General features: G+C 45.5%; 1 protein-coding gene and 1 long non-coding RNA gene across 4 annotated transcripts; one reads left to right on the top strand and one right to left on the bottom strand.

The window, feature by feature from the left end:
* Window positions 1-119: 119 nt before the first annotated feature.
* On the bottom strand, window positions 120-11,674 carry cdh15 (cadherin 15, type 1, M-cadherin (myotubule)). Of its 2 annotated transcripts, none has more exons than XM_019876340.1 (14): window positions 11,331-11,674; window positions 6,417-6,569; window positions 6,166-6,321; window positions 5,227-5,371; window positions 4,935-5,116; window positions 4,382-4,510; window positions 4,062-4,244; window positions 3,307-3,551; window positions 3,091-3,227; window positions 2,736-2,966; window positions 2,353-2,592; window positions 2,012-2,160; window positions 1,629-1,820; window positions 120-1,167 (listed from the first exon to the last, which is right to left on the bottom strand). In XM_019876340.1, exons 1-14 carry the CDS (start codon window positions 11,379-11,381, stop codon window positions 967-969), a joined length of 2,394 nt encoding a protein of 797 aa, XP_019731899.1. In that variant the 5' UTR covers window positions 11,382-11,674; the 3' UTR covers window positions 120-966. The 2 variants fall into 2 exon arrangements, with proteins under 2 accessions (XP_019731899.1, XP_019731900.1); XM_019876341.1 differs by lacking the exon at window positions 11,331-11,674 and adding an exon at window positions 6,966-7,152.
* Window positions 11,675-14,139: 2,465 nt separating this feature from the next.
* LOC109519659 (uncharacterized) lies at window positions 14,140-19,443 on the top strand. 2 transcript variants are annotated; one of them, XR_002169001.1, is made up of 4 exons: window positions 14,140-14,224; window positions 14,440-14,573; window positions 17,697-18,128; window positions 18,215-19,443. It is a non-coding gene; the product is annotated as an uncharacterized LOC109519659 (long non-coding RNA). The 2 variants fall into 2 exon arrangements; XR_002169000.1 differs by having other exon boundaries at window positions 17,697-19,443.
* Window positions 19,444-19,688: the final 245 nt, after the last annotated feature.

The following is a 19,688-nucleotide window of genomic DNA, read 5'->3' on the forward strand; positions in this document are numbered from 1 at the left end:
TGTTCCTCAATCTTCAAAGCCAGAGACTTCTCCACAACTTTATCGCTGACCTGTCTGGTGAGTTCTTTGGTTTTCATGATGCTGTTATTCACTCGTGTTTTGTAACAAACCACTAGGACTTCACAGAATAGGTATTTTTATGCTGAGAGTAAATTACAAACATAAACTAAAATAAAACACATGCGTAAGTGAAACTCGTGATCACGAGAAACACGTTTTTTTTTTCTGTTGATGTGTTTTCAGGGTCTTCGTATCTTCCATGTCCATCATCTTACAGTTTCAAATGCTTGCACAGCACAGATTGAATGACATTTTATTGTAGTTGCAGCCTTCGAAATATGAATACGAAATAACTTTTATTTTCATTATATGAATGAAATATTTCGGGTCAGCCAGCTATTTTCTTTTCATTCATTCTGTATAGACACTATAGATAAAAAAATGTAACATAAAAAAAAATACCGTAATTGGCCTATGTACCTCGCTCTCTCTGACAAGCTCACCCGGGATATTTTGCCTCTGTATTTGTTTTGTTGGGTAATATTTTGTGTCAAAAGTGGAACACATGCTGGAATGGAGGGGCTATGATCAAACAAGCAAACATGATAAACAAATCAAATTCATCTCATAAAATAATAACAATGTAAAAAAAAAAGTTCATCCCAGGCAATCCAAGTCTGGGGATAAATCCAATCCATCATGGACTAACATTTCAACATGTTCGGCTCCTGCGTGTTTTTTCCTGAGCACCCTTGTCAAGGTTTTAACAAGTCCTCTTTGACTATGTAATTGACTCCAATTATTCACGACAAAACTATGATCTCACGCACTCTGTTTAAGACCAGTGGTCCGGTAAGGCACACAGTGATGGATAATATCTCATCCTTGTCCAGTGAAACCCCTAAAAGTGTTTTGCTCACTGCTGTTGAATCATTCGACACTTGCATTTAAAGGTCACCTCCCCACCTAACGCGGGTCATACATGTTGGCCAGTTTCTGAAATCGTGGTCCCCATTCGTTGAGGTAGTCGTAGTCCTGGTCCTCATCCGAGCTGCCGGATGCGATGGAGCTCAGGCTGCCTGCCAGTGAGCCCTCTCCCTCGTAGTCATAGATCAGGGCCGTGTCATACGGCAGCACGTTGGGATCCTTATCGGCAGCCTGCAGACCCTGAGGGAAAGAAAGAAAACATGGCCTTTGTGCAAAAAAAAAAAAAAAAAAAAAAAAGTCTCGGCACATTCTCACAGAAGCTGAAATGCTTCATAGAAAATCGAGTGTCAGATGCTGAAATGCCAAACTGTGGCATCATTCAACACCCACTCATCTGTTTTCTACAATGCATGTCCCCATTTGCGTCACGAGTGATGCCGGAGCTCATGCTGGGTGACTTTATTTTACGCCCTGGATTGGTTTTTGGTCAACTGCAATCATGATGTAGGTGTGTCATTTACCTCTGAGTAATATTAGTGAAGTTCTAAAATAAAGCAAATCAATGTAGACATTCTGGAGGCAGACGGGTTATTTTGGCCTGCTGTCATGCCTTTTTCACCAAACACCAAAGCATGTACGTACGCACATCAAAAACGACCCACTTCTGGGATTTTGCTCAGCGACACGCCGAGGCATCTTACATCACTGATGTAGTCCTCGATGTCAGTGGGATCTGCCGGGGGCCTCCGAGGGTAGGCGGGCGACGGCAGGTTATGCGGCGCGTCCTTTCTGATGGGCTGCTTGCCTCGAACGCCAGCGACGGGGTAGTACGGCATGGGGGGCGTCAAGGGTGCATCGAGAGGATTCCACAGCAGGTCGATGTTAAAGGCGTTCTGCGGTGGGGTGGGGGGGATTGGTCAATCGCATCACCAGCAAATGAAACATGAGCAACTTTGAGGCTCGGGTGCCGTAAGTTCGACCATAGATAAATTCGGTCTGCTTCCAAGGTTGTGTGATTGATCGATATTGATGCACGCTATAGTATGCAACGAATCAGATGAACTCATTGATCATGAGGCCTTACCTCATCTTCCTCACCCCCTCCTTGTTCGTCGTAGTTGAGCACATTGTCCCTGATGTCGTCCTCCGAATCCCCCACAAGCAGACCGGCTCCTTTCTTGATATGATGGCGTCTCCCACAGGAAGTCGCCGCCACAGCTAAAAGGAGCAGCACTGTAAAGCAGAACCTTTGTCATTATCAGGATGTGATGCACAAGCTACTTTCTAGATATGTCCAGTCACTTTTTTTTTCTTCCACTTTTTTAGCATTGCAGTTTTGGACACCGGAACCTCGTTTAAGTTATTCTCTTAAAAGTCTTGCCAGAAGGGAGCAACAACAAACGACAGGCTCAAAATGTAACTTACATAAAAGGAGGCCGACGCTGGCCATGATGACGATAAGCGCAATGAAGCTGATCCCCATACTGGAGCCGAACACTGCCCCCGCCTCAGACTTACAGTCTCCGAACGAGTCACAGAGACACACCGTGACATTGATCTGAGCGTAAGAGCTGAGTGTCGGCTTTCCAGAGTCGGACACCAACAGTGTGACTGCGTATTCTCCATCCCCCAGGTCGACGAGAGGCTGCAGCATCGCATGCGTGTCTGAAGTCAAAAAGGGGCGCACACAGGAATGCAAAAAGAAAAAAAAGAGGTCAGATGATTTAGGAAGGAAAATGTGGGCTGAATTAGTCATGCACATGCACCAGACGATGTTTGTCGTCATTCTTCCATACGATGAGCCTGACCATTGACTTGAATGACAGTCCAGTTGACGGACACATCGTCGGGCATTTCAAAAACGAACGGCGCGGCATGCGGAGGAAGGTCGTCATCCTCGGCAGTCAGCACCAATCCGGAAGCGACCCTTCGTGCATCTCTGCACACGGTGCCAATCCGTGGAAGGAGCTTTGGGGGAAAGTCATTGGTCTCCTTCAAAGTGATGGCCACGCTGGCAGTGGTTGACACGCCACCGACATCTGCACAGGTCGAGCAGGGCCGCAAATGTAGACAACAGAACCCGTTCGGATTGCGTGTAGGATGACCTCTGGAGGTGTCTGCGTGAGGTTTTTGAAATTTGAAGAAAAGACCGACTATTCTGACCTGTAACCTTGACAACGGCGACGTAGATGTTGTTTTTAACGTGCTGCGATCGCATGTTGAAGGTTCTCCTTGCAGTTATGTCGCCCGTGTGTCTGTTGATGTCCAGCCACCTCTCGGGATCTCGACTGATCTCATACCTTCAGCGCAAAGAGCCGAGCAACGACTTTCAGGGTGAGCAAAGAATGAAATGAGAAATCACTAGCGATGTCTTCATACCTGAGGTCAGATTTATCGGGGTCAAATGCAATGTTGCTTTTCAGGAGCGTTCCGGGAGCCACAGATTCAGGCACGACGATCCGTATGGGGTCTTCCCTGAAACGTGGCGCTTCATTCTCATTGACGACCGTCACCACCACAATTGCACTGCTCACTGGTAAGTTTGGAGCCTTGTCGCTCAGTGGATTGATGTTCTCGACCGTCAGGAACAGAATGTGCTCGTTCTGTGCCTCATAATCCAGGGGCTGCAAGACAGAGAATAAAATCCATCCATCCATTCATTTTCGGAACCACTCATCCTCACGAGGGTGCGCTGGAGCCTATCCCGGCTGACTTTGGGCACTAGGCGGGGGACACCCTGGACTGGTCGCCAGCCAATCACAGGGCACTTACATGAACAACCATTCATACTCACACTCACAATCACACCTTGGAACAATTTGGAGTGTTCCATTAACCGACCGTGCATGTTTTTGGATTGTGGGAGGAAAAAGGAGTACCGGGAGAAAGCCCACGCAGGCGCGGGGAGAACTTGCAAACTCCACACAGGACGGCCGGAGCTGGAATTGAACCCTCGACCTCTGCACTGTGAGGTCGACACGCTAACCACTGGACCACCGGGCCGCCCCTCATATTTTGTCTTTATTACAATCGCATTTTTGTCATACATCTGATTACGAGCAGTGCATGGCCTTACATGGCCTCCCAATAGTACTGATGAAAAATAAAACCTATTATTTATGGGTCAACCTTACCTTCGCTGCCATCAGAATACCCTGGTTGGTGACACTGTCCGTTGTGACGGCAAAGTTTCTGTAAGGGTCATTTGAGAGGAAATATTTTGCTTCCCAGTTTCCTGTTCCGCGATCATCAAAGTCTGTCACATTGACGCGGCCGATCTCATAGTTCATTCGGTTCTCCACTGCTGTTATGCTGTACTGGATGGGCCACACAGACAGAAAGCAGCTCGTGAATGCAAGCACGTGTACTGCTTGAATCATTTACCGGTTGTCCTTGTGCCATCCACGACATACATAACGACATGTATAAGTGGCCTTTTCTTAAGGGGGCTCACCGAGCTCGGGTGGAACTGAGGTGCATGATTGTTGATATCAGACACGTGGATGATGGCCACACCTTCACTTGTCAGTCCCATTCCACCCATATCAGCAACTTGCAACATTAGCCTGAAGGTCTTCACCACCTGGGGAAGAGAATAACATCATTCAACTGCAACAATAACATTTACGGTCTTGTCCAAAGTATGAGAACAGCAAATGTGGCCAATTGATTTATTTTTACTCGAGACTGAACTGAAGACATGTTCTGTATATAAATTTGCGTGCAAAATGTTTCTGTAGACGCCTTCGAGGTTCATTTTGCTCCTCTGCCATCCCGTTACGGTACGTCAATGAAACTTGACTTCATTCAGTGGCTCGATTAAGCCACTAAGGTTCATTTTTGTCTCATCGGTTCACGAAACAATTGAAGTACTGTATATGTAGTTAGATTACAGTGCAGCCTATTTCAATACGTTGCGTTGTATACATTCTCAAAAATCTGTATAGCAGTTAAGATGACGAGATACTGTGCATTTTGATGTGTCCTATGGCTTTGGGGCATCTTACTTCTCGGTCGAGGCCTACATCTCTTGTGTAGATGGTTCCCGTCTCATTGTTGATGCCAAACATGGTCTTGGTAACAGCATTGGCCGGGATGCTCTCTTGGCCAATAATGGAGTAGCTGAGAAAAGCGTTATCTGTCATTGGGTCGTCTGCATCTGTGGCTGACACCGACATTACCGATGTACCTGTTCAAAGCAGTGTTTAGACGGTGAGTCAATGTGACTCTGGTCGAATTATTGTTTAGGATTATGACGTTTCGGATAGGGAGATGTGCAGCGTGGTAATGTGGATTTACCTGGAACTGAGAACTCAGAGACAGCACCAGTGAACTGTTTCTGGGTGAAGACAGGTCTGTTGTCATTCTGGTCCAGTACTACAATTTCTATGGTGGTTGGGTTCTCCAGTCTCTCTCCACTGGTTGAGAGTGCAAAGGCTTTTAACTACAAGTTAGAAAAAATAAACAAGCGTTATTATCTTTTTTCGTCTCCATTTTTTTTCTCATGTTTGACCAATCTCACACCTTTTTATGAAGGAACTGTTCAACAAGCAGCTCAAGGCTATTCCTAGTGTGTCAATATATCACGGGTCAAGTGGGAGGAAATGTGCGAAGGATGTTTGCTTAGACATCAGGGGTTACATCACAATCATCTTGTCCAAAACATTGTGTAGTGGCTCCCTTGATGACCGTAAAGTCCTTAAAAATTTGACCTATGGCGGTCACGCCTGAGGCGCATTTGCTTTGAGGGAACATAACATGACTCATTGAGTGGACGTGTGTGGATTTCGCTGCCAAAGTAGTATCTATCTATCTATCTATCTATCTATCTATCTATCTATCTATCTATCTGTCTGTCTGTCTGTCTGTCTGTCGAAGATAACTTTAATCGAACTGGCAATATATGTAGCTAAGGAGCTAGCAAGCAATGTATCTGCCGTCCTGATACCTAGCTAACTGGATGACTCGATCTAGCTAGCTAGCTGGCTAGCTAGCTATCTAAGCTAACTTTAATCTAACTGGCAACATATGTAGCTAAGGAGCAAGCAAACAATGTATATGCCATCCAGATACCAGGCTAACTGGATGATTCTATCTATCTATCATCCACATATTCACACATACGCACGCACACACACACACACACACACACGCAAACACAAACACACACACACACACACACACACACACACACCCACACATTTTTTTCCCATGTCACGGCCATAAAAATGTTCTTACCGTGAAGCTGCTGTACTTCTCCCTGTCCAGTGGACGCTTGCTTCTGATGACTCCTGTTTTGTCATCAATCTCAAAGAAATTTTTGGGTGCCTGATCCACACCTGGACCCTCTAATTTATAGATCACCTCGCCTGTGAAGATTTTATCCGACTTAATCTGGTTGGGGAGAGGAAATGGTGTTAATTGTTCATATTTGGGGTTGGGCAGGAAATGAGTTGAAGGGGGCATGTTGTTTCGAACCAATACATTACCTGGACCAAATTTTCTGGGACCTGCTTACTGTTTTCCAGAACTCTGATCGGAGGGATGATCCAATCTCTCTTGACCCTGACCATCACTCCTTCGCCTTGTCTCCTCCATGGGTAAACCTCCTGAATCCGTGTGTGCTGTTCAGCATTCAACACCTGCACAAAACAGCTTGCTTATAGCCTGAACAGTGCCACTAAAATTAGGCTGCACACATGCCGGGAAATGTGTTGGGTGAGGAGCAGAAGTGTCAGCGCTTCGGGTTTCCCTCACTAATCCACAACTTTGTCACGATCCTTTGAACTGGCTATAACATTCATTTCAGAATGAGGAAACGCAAACTGCCTTTCGTTCGCCACATTGCTCATACACCCCCCCCCCCCACACACACACACCAACAGCTGTCCACTATGGATTTAGATCTTGTGCTTTCCCAGGCACATTCCCACCTCACATGCACAAATTCCCCTTTCTGCTCAGCTCGGCACCTGACTGGGAGTTTGGGGTCACCTTACGAATCGGCCGTGCAGTGGGAATTCGTCAGACACACTCACATGGAGAGTTTCTCACGCGCGCACGCACATACATGCCGACTCTAGTGACTATACACAAAACGCCCACCCGCGCACAATCATCTATTCACATTTCCGCAAGTTGTTTCCCTCGTCTCTGTGGGGAATCACTGGATCCAACGTTGCTCGCCATATGTTGAACAGCTCAAACTGCCTCTTTACAGTCAACTCATTTGTAAAGAAAATCGAGGCTGGCTTTCTCTTTAAAACATAGATACAATGGCATTTAAAGCAAAACAAAAAAATGCTCAAATGCTCATGCATACAAGGCGTCGATATTGTTTTTCTGTTTTGTTTTGAAAGGGCTTTTTTGTCTCATCTCAATTTCCTGTCTTGCCTGGCATGCTGTAAGATTTGATGGAGAGGAATGATGGCGATGGTTGCAGACAGAGTCGTGGGGGGGGTCCACACTAATCTCAGACGCCTCCGTACTCTCCGCCCTGTCTATTTGTAGCCATCATCATGACACGCTCTGAGATGCATGTTTACACACACATTCCTCGAGTGCTTACAATCAACACAAATTCATCCCGGGCACCATCTGCAGCGAGCCGACGCTCAATCCCTCAACTCTCCAGTGACACAGCGTGCCTTCTTTATTGTTATTTCAGTTAAAAAAAAAAAAACTGGCTTATGTGTGATTAATGGGCTTTTTGGGCCAACCTCTGTGGGAAATCTTCACACTGGGAGATGGATGGGGGCTCACAAACAGAATCTGGAAGAGTCGTATGCTATTTTATGTTTAAGTTAGAGCTCTGCTCTCTTGACTACTTCTACACCTTCACGATGCAACGATATCCCTTTATTGAAAATTGGGTCTTTCTTTAGCATAGTTGTAGTTTGCAATGGTGCACAACAATGTCAATCTACACAAAAAAAAAAAAAAACCCTCAATAACAATGTCACCTAAAACAGAAAATTACCTCAAAAAAGAACAAACAACACCAGATCAAAAGCGGTCTGCTGTTTCACTCCGCTTTCTTGCCTCATTCATAATTGTCTCGTCCAAGCATAATCAGCTTTTTTTGACGGCCTTTTGGATACCGTCCAGCCGCCACCACCTTTCCAATGTTTTTACCAGACAAGAATACAGTCCCACCAAAGGGTCACGTTACCAATTAGACGCTTGGCTGCCGCCTGTGACGGGCTGAGTGATGACACCACACCCACACACACAGTTGAACTGTTTTTGAAGTTTTTCCCAGGTACTTTTACAACATGGCCTCTGACCCTGGGCCCTCACAGAAGTACAGATAGCTTGTTTGGGGGCGATATACCACCCCCAAGCGCCACCCCCACTCCAGCAAGCGCTATTAAGCGGTCACAGTCAGCTCAGGATGTTTGATGTCTTCTCACTTGCCGTACTTTGGCGCTAAATGACAAAATGCGCACACTTTTTTTAACTCTTCGTGATCTGTTGGGAAGATCCAGTTTGAACATTGAGCAATTATGATTCTGGAGTTCTCTGCTTGGGCAGCATGGTGGATAGTGGGAAGCGCGTCTCCCAGGTCTGAGTTCTCAAGCGTTCACATCAAACTGGGGTTGCATGTTACACCAACATTCCAAAAATCACGCATGTAAGGTTAACTGCAGGAGTGAAATTGGTTGACCGGTGACCAGTTGAGAGGCGCCGCTAGCTCACCCACCACCCATGTTTCCATTTTTACAGAATATGAGACGTTGCGCTCATTTGGCGATACAATTGCTATCCAACTCTGCTGCACTTGCTGCAAACGGCCTCTTGAACATCCATTCAGAGAAACAACAATCGGGACTTCTCTCCCTGAAATCTTACTGGACATAAACATATTTGAACAAACAATAAGAAAAAAAGCAAGCACAAGCCGTTGATGTTTGCCACCACTGCAAAACAAAATTAAGCCCTGGCTATTTTTATTCTTACTTTGAAGTTTGCGAGTTGAACTGTCAACTGTGTAAAAATCTTTGCAGCTGAGCCATGCCATGAAGTAAGTGTCTTTGAGCAACAGCCTTCAGGTCACACAGGTGGCCCTGGGTCACCTCTTCAGATGCGCACATACACACACACGCACACGCGCATTCACACAAACCAAGCAAAGCAGTCTGCAACACTGTCGGCCCGACACCGCCGCTCTTTGCTCAGTCATGGCTGCGTGGCATGGACGCGCTATTTTTGGTGGCGTAACAAGTGTGCGTGTGCCCCCCCGGGACAGATGTCACCACTTTTAGAATGCCGAACAAGGTTAAGGGACTACGATGTAAGTAGGGCAGATGAAACGGGCATGCTAACTGCGAATAGATTTCTATTATTCATTCGTTTCAAAGATAAGAAAGAACGGCCAAAGTATGATTGGCCGGTCTAACGTGTCGGAGAGAGGAGCGTCGGCGTGGAGCGCGGATGCGTGTTTGGAATTGAGTCGCCGCTTGGAATTGAAGCGGATTTACATGGGACAGGAGAAGTGAACCAATCTTTTTTTTTTTTTCTTCAATGGACGCTACAGCTTCTGGTTTACTTTCAAATTTAGCTTTCATCTACAACTGCTTCAAACAACAAAGCGTAAGAGGGGAAAAGTGGTTCAGATTGCATGACTGCCCGTGTTTTGATATTGTGTTTATGATTTTACTTGATGTTAAATGTTTTGTAAAGCGCTGTATAAATCAGGATGTATTGTATTGTATTGTATTTTGTTGATTGACATCAACTGGTCAGCATGTCTTGTTCCCCCGACCCATACCACTGATGGGAAACGACAACTTGCACTCTTTGACAAGTCTATCTAGAGGCTGAGCACTTATTTCCAAAACAATGCAAACGACACAATTCCACACCGTTTTATTTGTGTGTTCGGAATGGTGCCGCCCCCGCCCCCAGGCTGTAAAGCCTTTGACTGATTGTTTCCGATGAGTGAGACCTCCGTGCCAGCTGGCCGCCGCTATACGCACTCGTGATTTGTACCCGATTTCATGGTCCAGAAGCGGCCCGCTCTTCTTTCCACAAGGGGATTACCGAGCGAGGCAAATGGCATCGCGTATGCATCTGGGAACAGCTGTGACTGCGGCCCGTTGCTCCCCAAACATCCACCAGCCGGCCTCGACACCCCTCAGTTAATAACAGCCGGCCCTGGGAAAAGGGGAGTGAGCGCATTGCAGCGCAACTGAAAGCGATCGGGTAACACTCGTAAAATACCTGAACTGTATTGAGACCGTTATTTATTTTGTCGAGTTTAAGGCAGGATTTTACTTTCCGCTGCGGAGCGACATTTGAAGAGTTTCCTCCAACTAACGAGGGGGAATGATTTGACAACCGGCAACTTCCATTTTCTTGTCTTGTCTCTTAAGCTTAAAGTGGCCGCATCTTCAACGCCGATTTCGATGGCCTCGATTTGAGATGAGAGCAGAGAAATCCGTTTGTGCGCATAGCTCACCCTCTTGATGACGTGAACTACTTCAGCCTTGACACAGGAGGTAAAGACTTTGTAAGGAGGAGAAGAAATTGAGAAAATGAAACATGATATTTTCTTTATCTCGAATAGTACCACTCTACATTTCACTCGCCTGCCTACATTTGGAAAATAATCGAATAAAAGTAAGTGCGCCTTCCCGGAGAAGTTGTCCTGGTCCTTTGGACCTTTCCTCTACCATTGTGTGTGTGTGTGGCCATGTTCTCATTCCGTGGTGTACAACAGTACGTTCAAATCGCTTCTTTTATACAGTTGGAATTACTTTTAGCACTTCTCTCATTCCTCTTGAGGCATTACAGAGACATTGTCAACTCTAAAAACACTCTCATGTAAATTCCACATTCAACCCAATCGACGAGTGAATGTCACCGTGGTTTATATCTCAGATGGAGCGGCGTACGGTCGGTGGTATCGAAAGATCTTCTCCAGGGACTCACCGAAGGCGAACTCACTCACCCGACCAACTTGGGCTGTGTTACTTTTCCAAACACGGAGAAAGACTAATGACGGCCGGCGGCGCTGTTGCTAATTTGTCAGCTTGTATTGTCATCCATTCTCATCATGGCGCCTGCTGACAGATGCGACAAACGATGCCCCCAATCCTCCTATGCGCACATCTGGAGCCATCGAGGTAAAAGTGTTTACGTCAACTTCAACCTCTGATTGCACCGTTGACTCGCGTGTCCATCCTGATGAAAACTGGCTGCAAACAACACTCAGGTCAAAATATAAACTGTACGAGTGGAGAAGCAGGGGTGGCTGGAGGCCATTTCGGAACCAAGACCAAAAAGCTACATTGTTGAGGAGGCGATACAAGTAGAATAGGTGTGCCATCTACTGAGTCGTTAGAAAATGGAAAGAACGAAGAGTATTTGGATGATGATAAAATGAAGAAGACGTATTTTACCTGACAAATCGCAGCGGCCAGCACGCACGCCATCAACATCCTCCCGATCATCCTCTCCACCTGAACTCGGACGCTCGCCGTTAAAACAGACCTCCTCCCAGAACAACTTGACCGTGTCAAGCGCAAACACGCCGCAAGCCTCAATCCTGCCCCTCGTTCTCCGGCTCTCCCTCGTTTCCTTCTCCCAGCATCTGTCCCTTCAGAGCTCCTCCCTGCCCATAGCCGGGGGTATGTCTTGTGTCGCGGGCGAGGGGTTAGAATTTCAGCAGTGGCCCTGGCGTGGACCCCTGCACATGTGCCGTCACTCACAGTCCTGGCAGCTCATAGACAGATGAAGAGAGAAGCGGTGCAGCTGTTGGTGCGGTGCAGACACAAGCAACTCAGTGGCTGAACTAATTTGGACGCCACAAAACGAAAGAGCTTGATGGAAAGAGGCATGAAATGAATTTTTTTGACAGCAGAGTGTGTTACTTTTTCTCGTTTCTTGTACTATATGTCAAGATAGAACATGCAGACCTGGTTAAAAAAAAAACAAACGGAGGCCACCCACTGTCATGAAGGATGGACTCTGAATTTCCCTGTGCGCTCAATTTTGTTTTTTCCATTTTGAAAAGGAATGAGGAATTCCAAAATGAATTCACCTTTTTATACCGACTTGCTGGGTTTCTCTGTCAGGTCCGAAATTAGGCAAGCATGACAGTCCAGTACAGTACTAAAAAAAAATTTTTTTTTTTCCAGGAATGTAAGTCCCAAAAATAATTTTTTAAAATATGAAAAAATAATAGCACGTCCGCCTCATAGTACAGAGGCGCAGGGTTCAATTCTGGCTCAGACAATTTTTTAAATTTAAAACACCACCTGTCTCTGTCGTTTTAGAAGCACGCCGTTGGCAAGAGTCGCCTTTATGTTTCTCTTTCTTCCCCCTCCACCCTCACACACACACACACACATCCATCATTAACAGGCTCAGACCACGCTGTGAGTGTGTGTTTAGTTTGTGCGTCCGTGCGCGCCTGCCAATGCAGACGGAATCAGAACAATAAAGCCGGTTTATCGACAGCAACGGTTTCAGGGGCTTAACCTGTAACAATCCTTTAAGTTGGACCAAGCCAAACTTGACGTTCAAGTTTGACAGCGGATCCAGCCGGCAAGACCTCCTCTCCCGGGGGACCCGGGGATGATGCTCTGCTGCCCACTTTTGGCTGTGCGCTCACATCAACTCTGATTTGCTTTGCACGCTGCTGGTCAAACATTGCATCAGTCGTCAAGCCTATTGCGAAATTAAAATCGAAGCGAAAGCAGGCATTTTAACCATTTCAACGGAGATTTGCCACATTTTATGGCCATTTGCACAATCTGGCTAAAATTGTGTCTAAAAGTTAATTATGTTACATATTATTGTGCTGTCAAACCAAAGACAACAAAAGTCTTGCATCAAGAAAGAACAAGTAAGCCGAGGTTCTATTCTCTCCTCTTCTATTGTGGTCCTTTCTTTCTTTTCTATTCTGCTCTTGTTGGTGTGACTGGTGTCACAAATTCTGGAGAAAATCCATACAATTGCTGATTTTCACTGAAGAGAATAATATTTAATTGAAATATTACTTATTGAATTATATTCTTAATATTGCAAATGTGTATGTCGTAGTAGATTTAATGAGAAATAGAATTTTTAGAGTGTTCAATTAACCTACGGTGCATGTTTTTGGAATGTGGGAGGAAACCGGAGTGCCCGGAGAAAACCCACACAGGCACAGGGGGAGAACATGCAAACTCCACACAGAAAGGCCAGAGCCGGAATTGAACCCTGCACCGTGAGGCCAATGTGCTCACCAGTCGCCCACCGTGCCGATTGTGATATTGAAATTTAACAATGAAAATTACATTGATTTGTTAATGTATGTTTCCCTACCAAGGTTGTGGAATGATGTTGAGGTGGAAACAAAACAACAGCAAAAAAAAAAGAAAAAAGACCCGACTCAATCATGTCGTAAGATTGCGCTCTTGCTTCTCATTGCCTCATTAAACAAGTCATTATTGGGCTTTACGAGGGAAGCTATTCACTGTGGTTGTGAGCCTTGTAGAACAAAACTCATTTGAACATTTCCTGACAGTGCCTGTAAATCAGCGAGAACGTGCAGATGTGCTTGCTTCCCATTCCTGCACTCATTCACATTCACATTGTACAGGCAGCTGAGTTACTGTATCTTAATAATGCAACTTTATGGACATTAAGGGACTCCGAGCGGGTATTTGGTGCTGCACTCAGCAGCGCTTCTCAGCTTCTCATACCGACTACACCCTACAAAAAAAAAAAAAGATTTTAAAATGTCATCCATGTGGAGTCCTACCAGCGAGAAGAAAAAAAAATACCAAAAAGGTGTATGTTACAGTGATATTTACAATGGAATAATTACACACTTACAAGAACCATTGGACTTGGATTAAATTACTGACAGTTAAGGATATTGAATGCAATGCTAATGATCTTCTTCAGAATGCCACAAATTCATACGCATAAAAAAATATGTTTTGACGTTCATTCGGAACCTCATAAACTCATCAAGTATTCTAAGTTTCAAGCAAGTAGTAACAGTATTTGAAGAAAAAAAAACTGCACGGCAACACACTACGAGACTTTTTGCTTTGTAGATTCGCATTTAAAATGTACTTTGAATTAACTGAATCAAGTGTCCACCAATTGTCCCCAGAAATGGTTGGTTGGACACTTGAAAGCGAACATATAAATAAATAGCAGAAATTACGGCCAACAGTAGAGGGCAGTGTTCTACCATTAAAAAAAAAAGAAGAAGACAGGCGAGGACAGGAAAAAAAAAACCCTGGTGGGGCAACAGCCTCAAGAAAGCACATTTCGATCTGGAGAAGACAACAAAGAAGTGGTGTAAAGCCACACACACACACACACACACACACACACACACACACACACACACACGAAGCTACTCAACACAACGCTGCCATTTTTTTCTACACAGAAACATTCATTAAATTGGCAATTCAAGACTTTTGTCCCTTTATTGTTGACTGACCAAGCGGACATGCATTTGCATTCCGTTTCTTAACGCGACTGCGTGCTCTTTATCTATTGCAGACAAATACCTGAGTGAGACATGCACAGGAGAAGCACAAAGGTGCCGGTAGTGCCGACTGTGTGCGAGGGAGAGGGGATGGGCGGTGTAAGAGTTTCTGCTGCAGTGCCTTCACCCCAAGTCTGCCTCCACCAGGGTGGGTTGCCAATTAGAGCCAACAAATATGACACACTTGACTCTCCCGCTTGAACCATGGCTGGAGATAATAGGCCTCTTCCTGCAGCACGATCGATGACATTGTGTCCCAGGGTGCAAGTCTACGCGCGCGCGTGCGCGCGCGCACACACGCACACACGCACACACACACACACACGCACACACACACTCACACAAAAACCCTCTGCAAGCCAATCCCCCCCCCTTTCACTCTTCTCTTACCTGTCAGAGAGTAAAATGCCAGCTTTCCGTTTCTTTCACAGAAATACACAAGCACGAGACAGGCTTGCCAAAATGCCTTTCTGCCGCTTTCCATTTACAGTTTTCAAACAATGATTTTCAACAAGAGAAGAAAGACCTTTTAATCCAAGTTAATACTAAAAAAAACAAAAAAAAAAATGCGAGATGGCAAAATGCATAGAATGGGCTACACAGCTAATCCATCATCTGAGTGTGCTATGCGCCTCCCGAACACCGCAGGGGATGCCAGGCTGTGTGAGGACACCTGAGTCATGGGGATTACACTTATTACGGTAATGGATATCTGCTGTGTGAATGTTTGCGACTTGCCGCCATTGTCCCGGACTTGCATGCCGTTGTGGTTGTTACACTTCGGGGCTGGGGTCACCGCGGCTGAAGAGGGGACAATCAAGTCCAAATCGAAAAAAAGAAATCCAGCCATGAAACATCATAGGTTTCATCCCTGAGCTCTTAGGAGTGTTTCTGCGGCTCCATCGGGAGGAGAGACAAAGAGAGAGAGAGATATTAGCTTTTTGAGTCAATGGTATTGTGGGGGTGTAATAGCGGAGAGGCCTGGTTGCAGCAAAGGGGAGGAGGGCTTGGTTTTCAGGGTAGAGTTGACAGTTGTATGCATGTGTGAGGCTAATTTGCCTCCATCAGCTGTCACAATCGGAGATGTCAGGGCTACTTTGGCTCTTGGTCTTTCTCACTCTCTCTCTCTCTCTCTTGCCTCCTCTTTGCTGTATATGTCATGTTGTCAGCCCACATATGCTCGTCTGTGGTATAGGGGGCAGGGACGGAGGGAAGCTTCGGATGGGGGAGGCTCCGTCTTTTTCCTGTCGCCGTCGACACTTGTCTTCTTGTTTCTGTGCCGCTAACAGCGGTCGCTTTTAACCCCATCAACTGTCGGCGCTAGGCCTCTGTTGCTCATTCGTATGCATGATAATGTCCCACAAGAACGGCCTCATATATCTCATAAAGAGAAATACAATTCTCGGACGGTATTTTCTTGTCCTGTTGCGTCAAACGCGACAACAAAATGTCTTGACATAATTGCTCTCTTAAATATGGGTAAAATATGTGCAAACTATATGCTCTTAATATATTTCATTTTTGATACATACAGACATAATACATTTGCATAGAACAATGCACATATAAAAGATCCCCTATCCTAATGATTTGTCAAGAACCAACGAAATCGGATGTGATGGTAGCTGTCTATGGAATTAAATGGCTAACTGTCAGCTAACTCCTTCACAACAAAAACAGTGACCGATGGTTGAATGCTGCAAAAATTAGGCCTGGTAATGATAATAATGTGCTGATATTGTAAGGAGCCCCAGACATGATCTTTAAAAAAAAAAAAAACTATAGTACAGTCCTTTGTGCGCACAAAGTACTTATTGGTGCATACTAATTACTATTTCGCCTTCCATAAACTATTACTTCCTGCGCATGGACAAGAGAGTACACAAATCGAGCGCACCATCACTAGTTCGCTTCTCTCTGACCTAATCAGTGCCTCCAGAAACCCACATTTTATTGCATCTGACATTTTTATTTTATACCAATATTAAGTAGTGACATGACAAAAAAAAAAAAAAAAATCATTTCGTGTACAGTACATCCGTCGGTAACCACGATCCCTCCCAGAGCGTTGCAGTTGCTGAACAATAAAAATCGCGGCGCCCAAGTCGTACCCCCGCCGGTAAAGCAAAAGCTGGCTCTCGAAAGCCTATTCGAATGTTTCTCAGTGATAATGATCCCTTGCAATGGCAAACTTTTTAATGATGTCCTTGTAACTCATCCCGAGCCTAAAATAAAATTCAACTATGCTAACCGTGTCCATTATGTAGCTTTTCCTTCAACGTTTCCACTTGGAAAGAAGGTGCATTTGATTTATATTCAACTGACCCGCAAGGAGCCACAACTATTTTGTGCGCACACTCTAACTGCTTCATGCACACGAACAACTACTTTGTGCGCACTTTCTAACTATTTTGTACATACAATGTAGTAGTTCATGCGCACGAAGTAGTTCCTCATGCGTACATAATAGTTACAGTGGGTGCACAAAGTATATACGTTTTTTTCAAATGTCATGTCTGGGGCTGCGTAATATTGAGGGTTACTCGCTCAAACTACACGACGAAACTCGGAGACGTACCCGTTTGCATTACGAGTGGGCATGACAAATGGATGGCTACAACTAATGCAACCGACTTAAGAGCATTTTCCTCAAATTAAAGTGAAAAACAAGTGTCTCTTCTAAATTCTCAGAATAGCACATTCCCCAGCACAAGCATGAGTCATATTCAAAAACCAAATTCACATGCGCGTCACATTCTCCGGCTACCACACCACGCCACTGAAACGTATGCTTTGACAAAACCATAAACAAGTCGATACAACACATGCGTGTTCTATATCGTCACTTTTTTTCTGTCACACACGTGCACGCATACGCGCGCACGCACACACACACACACACACGCCCCTCATGGCTCAGAGTACACTTGCCTCAAGTGCCTCCCTTGCTGAAGCCTCCACAGCAGGCGGGCACGGAGACAGTCTGAGTGCTTTGCTGTATCACACACAGTCAGCACTGTCAGAGCCATTGATTTGTCAACAACATAGAGATACACTGTAGATGGATAATAGCTCATCTTGTGTACAGTTGCCGCACGCTGCTGGATGGCCCAAAAGCATCTGTTGTTGTTTTTCTTCCTCACTTTCCTTCCTCTACCTCCCAAACCTCCCTTTAAACACACACACACATTCCTGCAGTTTGAAAACAATAAAAGAAAAGCAATGTGTCTTGTTCTGCTGCTAAATAGCTGTCTGCTTTGTGTCTCTGCAGGTAGCTGCACACGAGTGACTCGTCCATCCATCACAACACAGCTTGGCCAACAAACATCCTGCGACACGGATGATAAATACCCCGGCTTCAAGAAAAGGCCAGACGGAGAGATGGATGGATGTGAAGGGAAAGAGACAGTTGAAGGTTTTAAAATAGAGAGACGGGAAGAGAGGCAGAACTGGACCGAGACGGCATCAAATTGAAGATGAAATACAGTCAGGAAACTGTAAAAAATGTAACAGAAAATAGAAGAAAAAAAAAAAGAAATCAAATGCACCTGAGCGTGTAGGACATATATTCCACTACTGCTCCACGATTTGACTAACTTCTTCTCTCCCTCCTCATCTGGGTCGTGGCTGCATGAAGGAGCGATCTGCTGGGTGACTGACAGACTCCTGCTCGCTGCCTCTGATAGCATTCCACTTTGCTTTGGTATGTGGCAACATAACGGAATTGAGACAATTTAAACAGACTAAAAGTAAGAAGATGGACATTGGTCAAACACTGGCTGCGTGCAGGGATGCGTGATGGCTGCAGTTTTGCAACGCCGCTAGAATCAGAGACACACGCAGTCTTGTGCACAGAGCAAACGGACATTTGCACAAAGCCAGAGAGGAAGACAAGCAGAGGACGCTGCAAAAGACACGCAGGGAATGAGAGGACAGCGAGAGGCAGCCTTTTGTTGTTCCGCCGCTACCGTGCCCTCTGACCTACAAAAGAACCGTCTGCAAAATGTCGCACAAAACCACGCGCGCGGCTACATAATGGCACGAGACAGACAAGCAGGATGGACCCGGGGACACGTTTCCGCATGGACGCCCTCGTGTGCGGAGCCAGTCCAGCCTCGTTCTGCCCACGGGCCCTCCCAGACAGGCCACTCGAGTGAGTGACCCCCCTGCTGACTCTAACACTGTGTGGCAGGGGGACCTCGAGACAGATGTTCCCTGCCACTGGCATGGTGCTGAGGAGAAGACACTCTCACTGTGTCGGTGTGAAGCAGGGCGACACTAAGAGAGAAATGGAGTGCTTGAATGTAGGGCGGGGGGAAATTAATCAAATTTTAATTGGGATTCCCATTTTGGCTTGTTGGGATCATCAAAACCTGAAAATCGAAGCAAAATGATTCATGAGCCAAACGGCGCTGCGAGTTGGCAAGTTTCCGACGTTGTGACGGTACCCTGAACGCACCGCGTGGCTTGCGCAGCAGCAAGCGTGTGACGTGCACGGGATGCCGCCCTCCCCGAGAGGGTTTTAAGCTGTTGAATGACACCCCAGTTGGACTCAATTGCAAAACTAAACACACAACAAGAATAATTAAACACGTTGTACGTTTAAACACATTGTACGTTTAAGACTTAATTTTAGAAAGAGCGCCGGTGCTCATGTTGTGATATTTCTTCAACTAGCTCTACTGGGGTACAAATCCCCCTACTAGGATATGGCTAATGTTCGCATTTGAATCGGTTCAGTTGCGATTCGTGGTACCTGGGAATGTACAGTATACCTTTAACGATACCAATTTATAAATGTATCTTTTTTTTTATCCTACAAACAGACATTTCCCAAGATACGGCATGAAATATGATACCCGAGTTCCGAGGTTGTGAAAATAAACACGATTAATGTTCATACTGCATTATACATCGTGGGTGGCGGCCATTTTATTGGCAATGGTTACATCGGTGTGTCCCTCGAGGTACTTGTAACGAGGTAGGACTGTAACGCGTTTTAAAATCAATGAATACAATTTTTTAACCACGGTAATTTGCATATCAATCAAAATAATCACGATAATTTATTTATTCTCTACAAGCGCCCGGTCATACTTGAATGGTAACATTGAGCAGGAGAAGGAGGAGCTGCGGTGGCGCCGCTGTCAACGGAGAAATAAATCAACAAAGAGCCATCGCCGGTGATGGCTACTTGAGTGTCATTAGGAATCCAGTCATGGGGCGGCTGAGTCTGAATAGTCAGCAGATGCGGACTGACAGC

Source organism: Hippocampus comes, unplaced genomic scaffold (genome assembly GCF_001891065.2).
Source record: "Hippocampus comes isolate QL1 unplaced genomic scaffold, H_comes_QL1_v1.1 scaffold150, whole genome shotgun sequence".
Lineage (NCBI taxonomy): Eukaryota > Metazoa > Chordata > Actinopteri > Syngnathiformes > Syngnathidae > Hippocampus > Hippocampus comes.

Excerpts from the sequence above, each read along its gene's own strand:
- cdh15 (XM_019876340.1), bottom strand. The coding sequence starts at position 11,381 with ATGATCGGGAGGATGTTGATGGCGTGCGTGCTGGCCGCTGCGATTTGT. Across the intron at positions 3,552-4,061 it reads GTATTCTGATGGCAGCGAAG|CCCCTGGATTATGAGGCACA; the intron begins GTAAGGTTGACC and ends TCTGTCTTGCAG. Across the intron at positions 1,168-1,628 it reads TCGAGGACTACATCAGTGAT|GGTCTGCAGGCTGCCGATAA; the intron begins GTAAGATGCCTC and ends TCTTTCCCTCAG.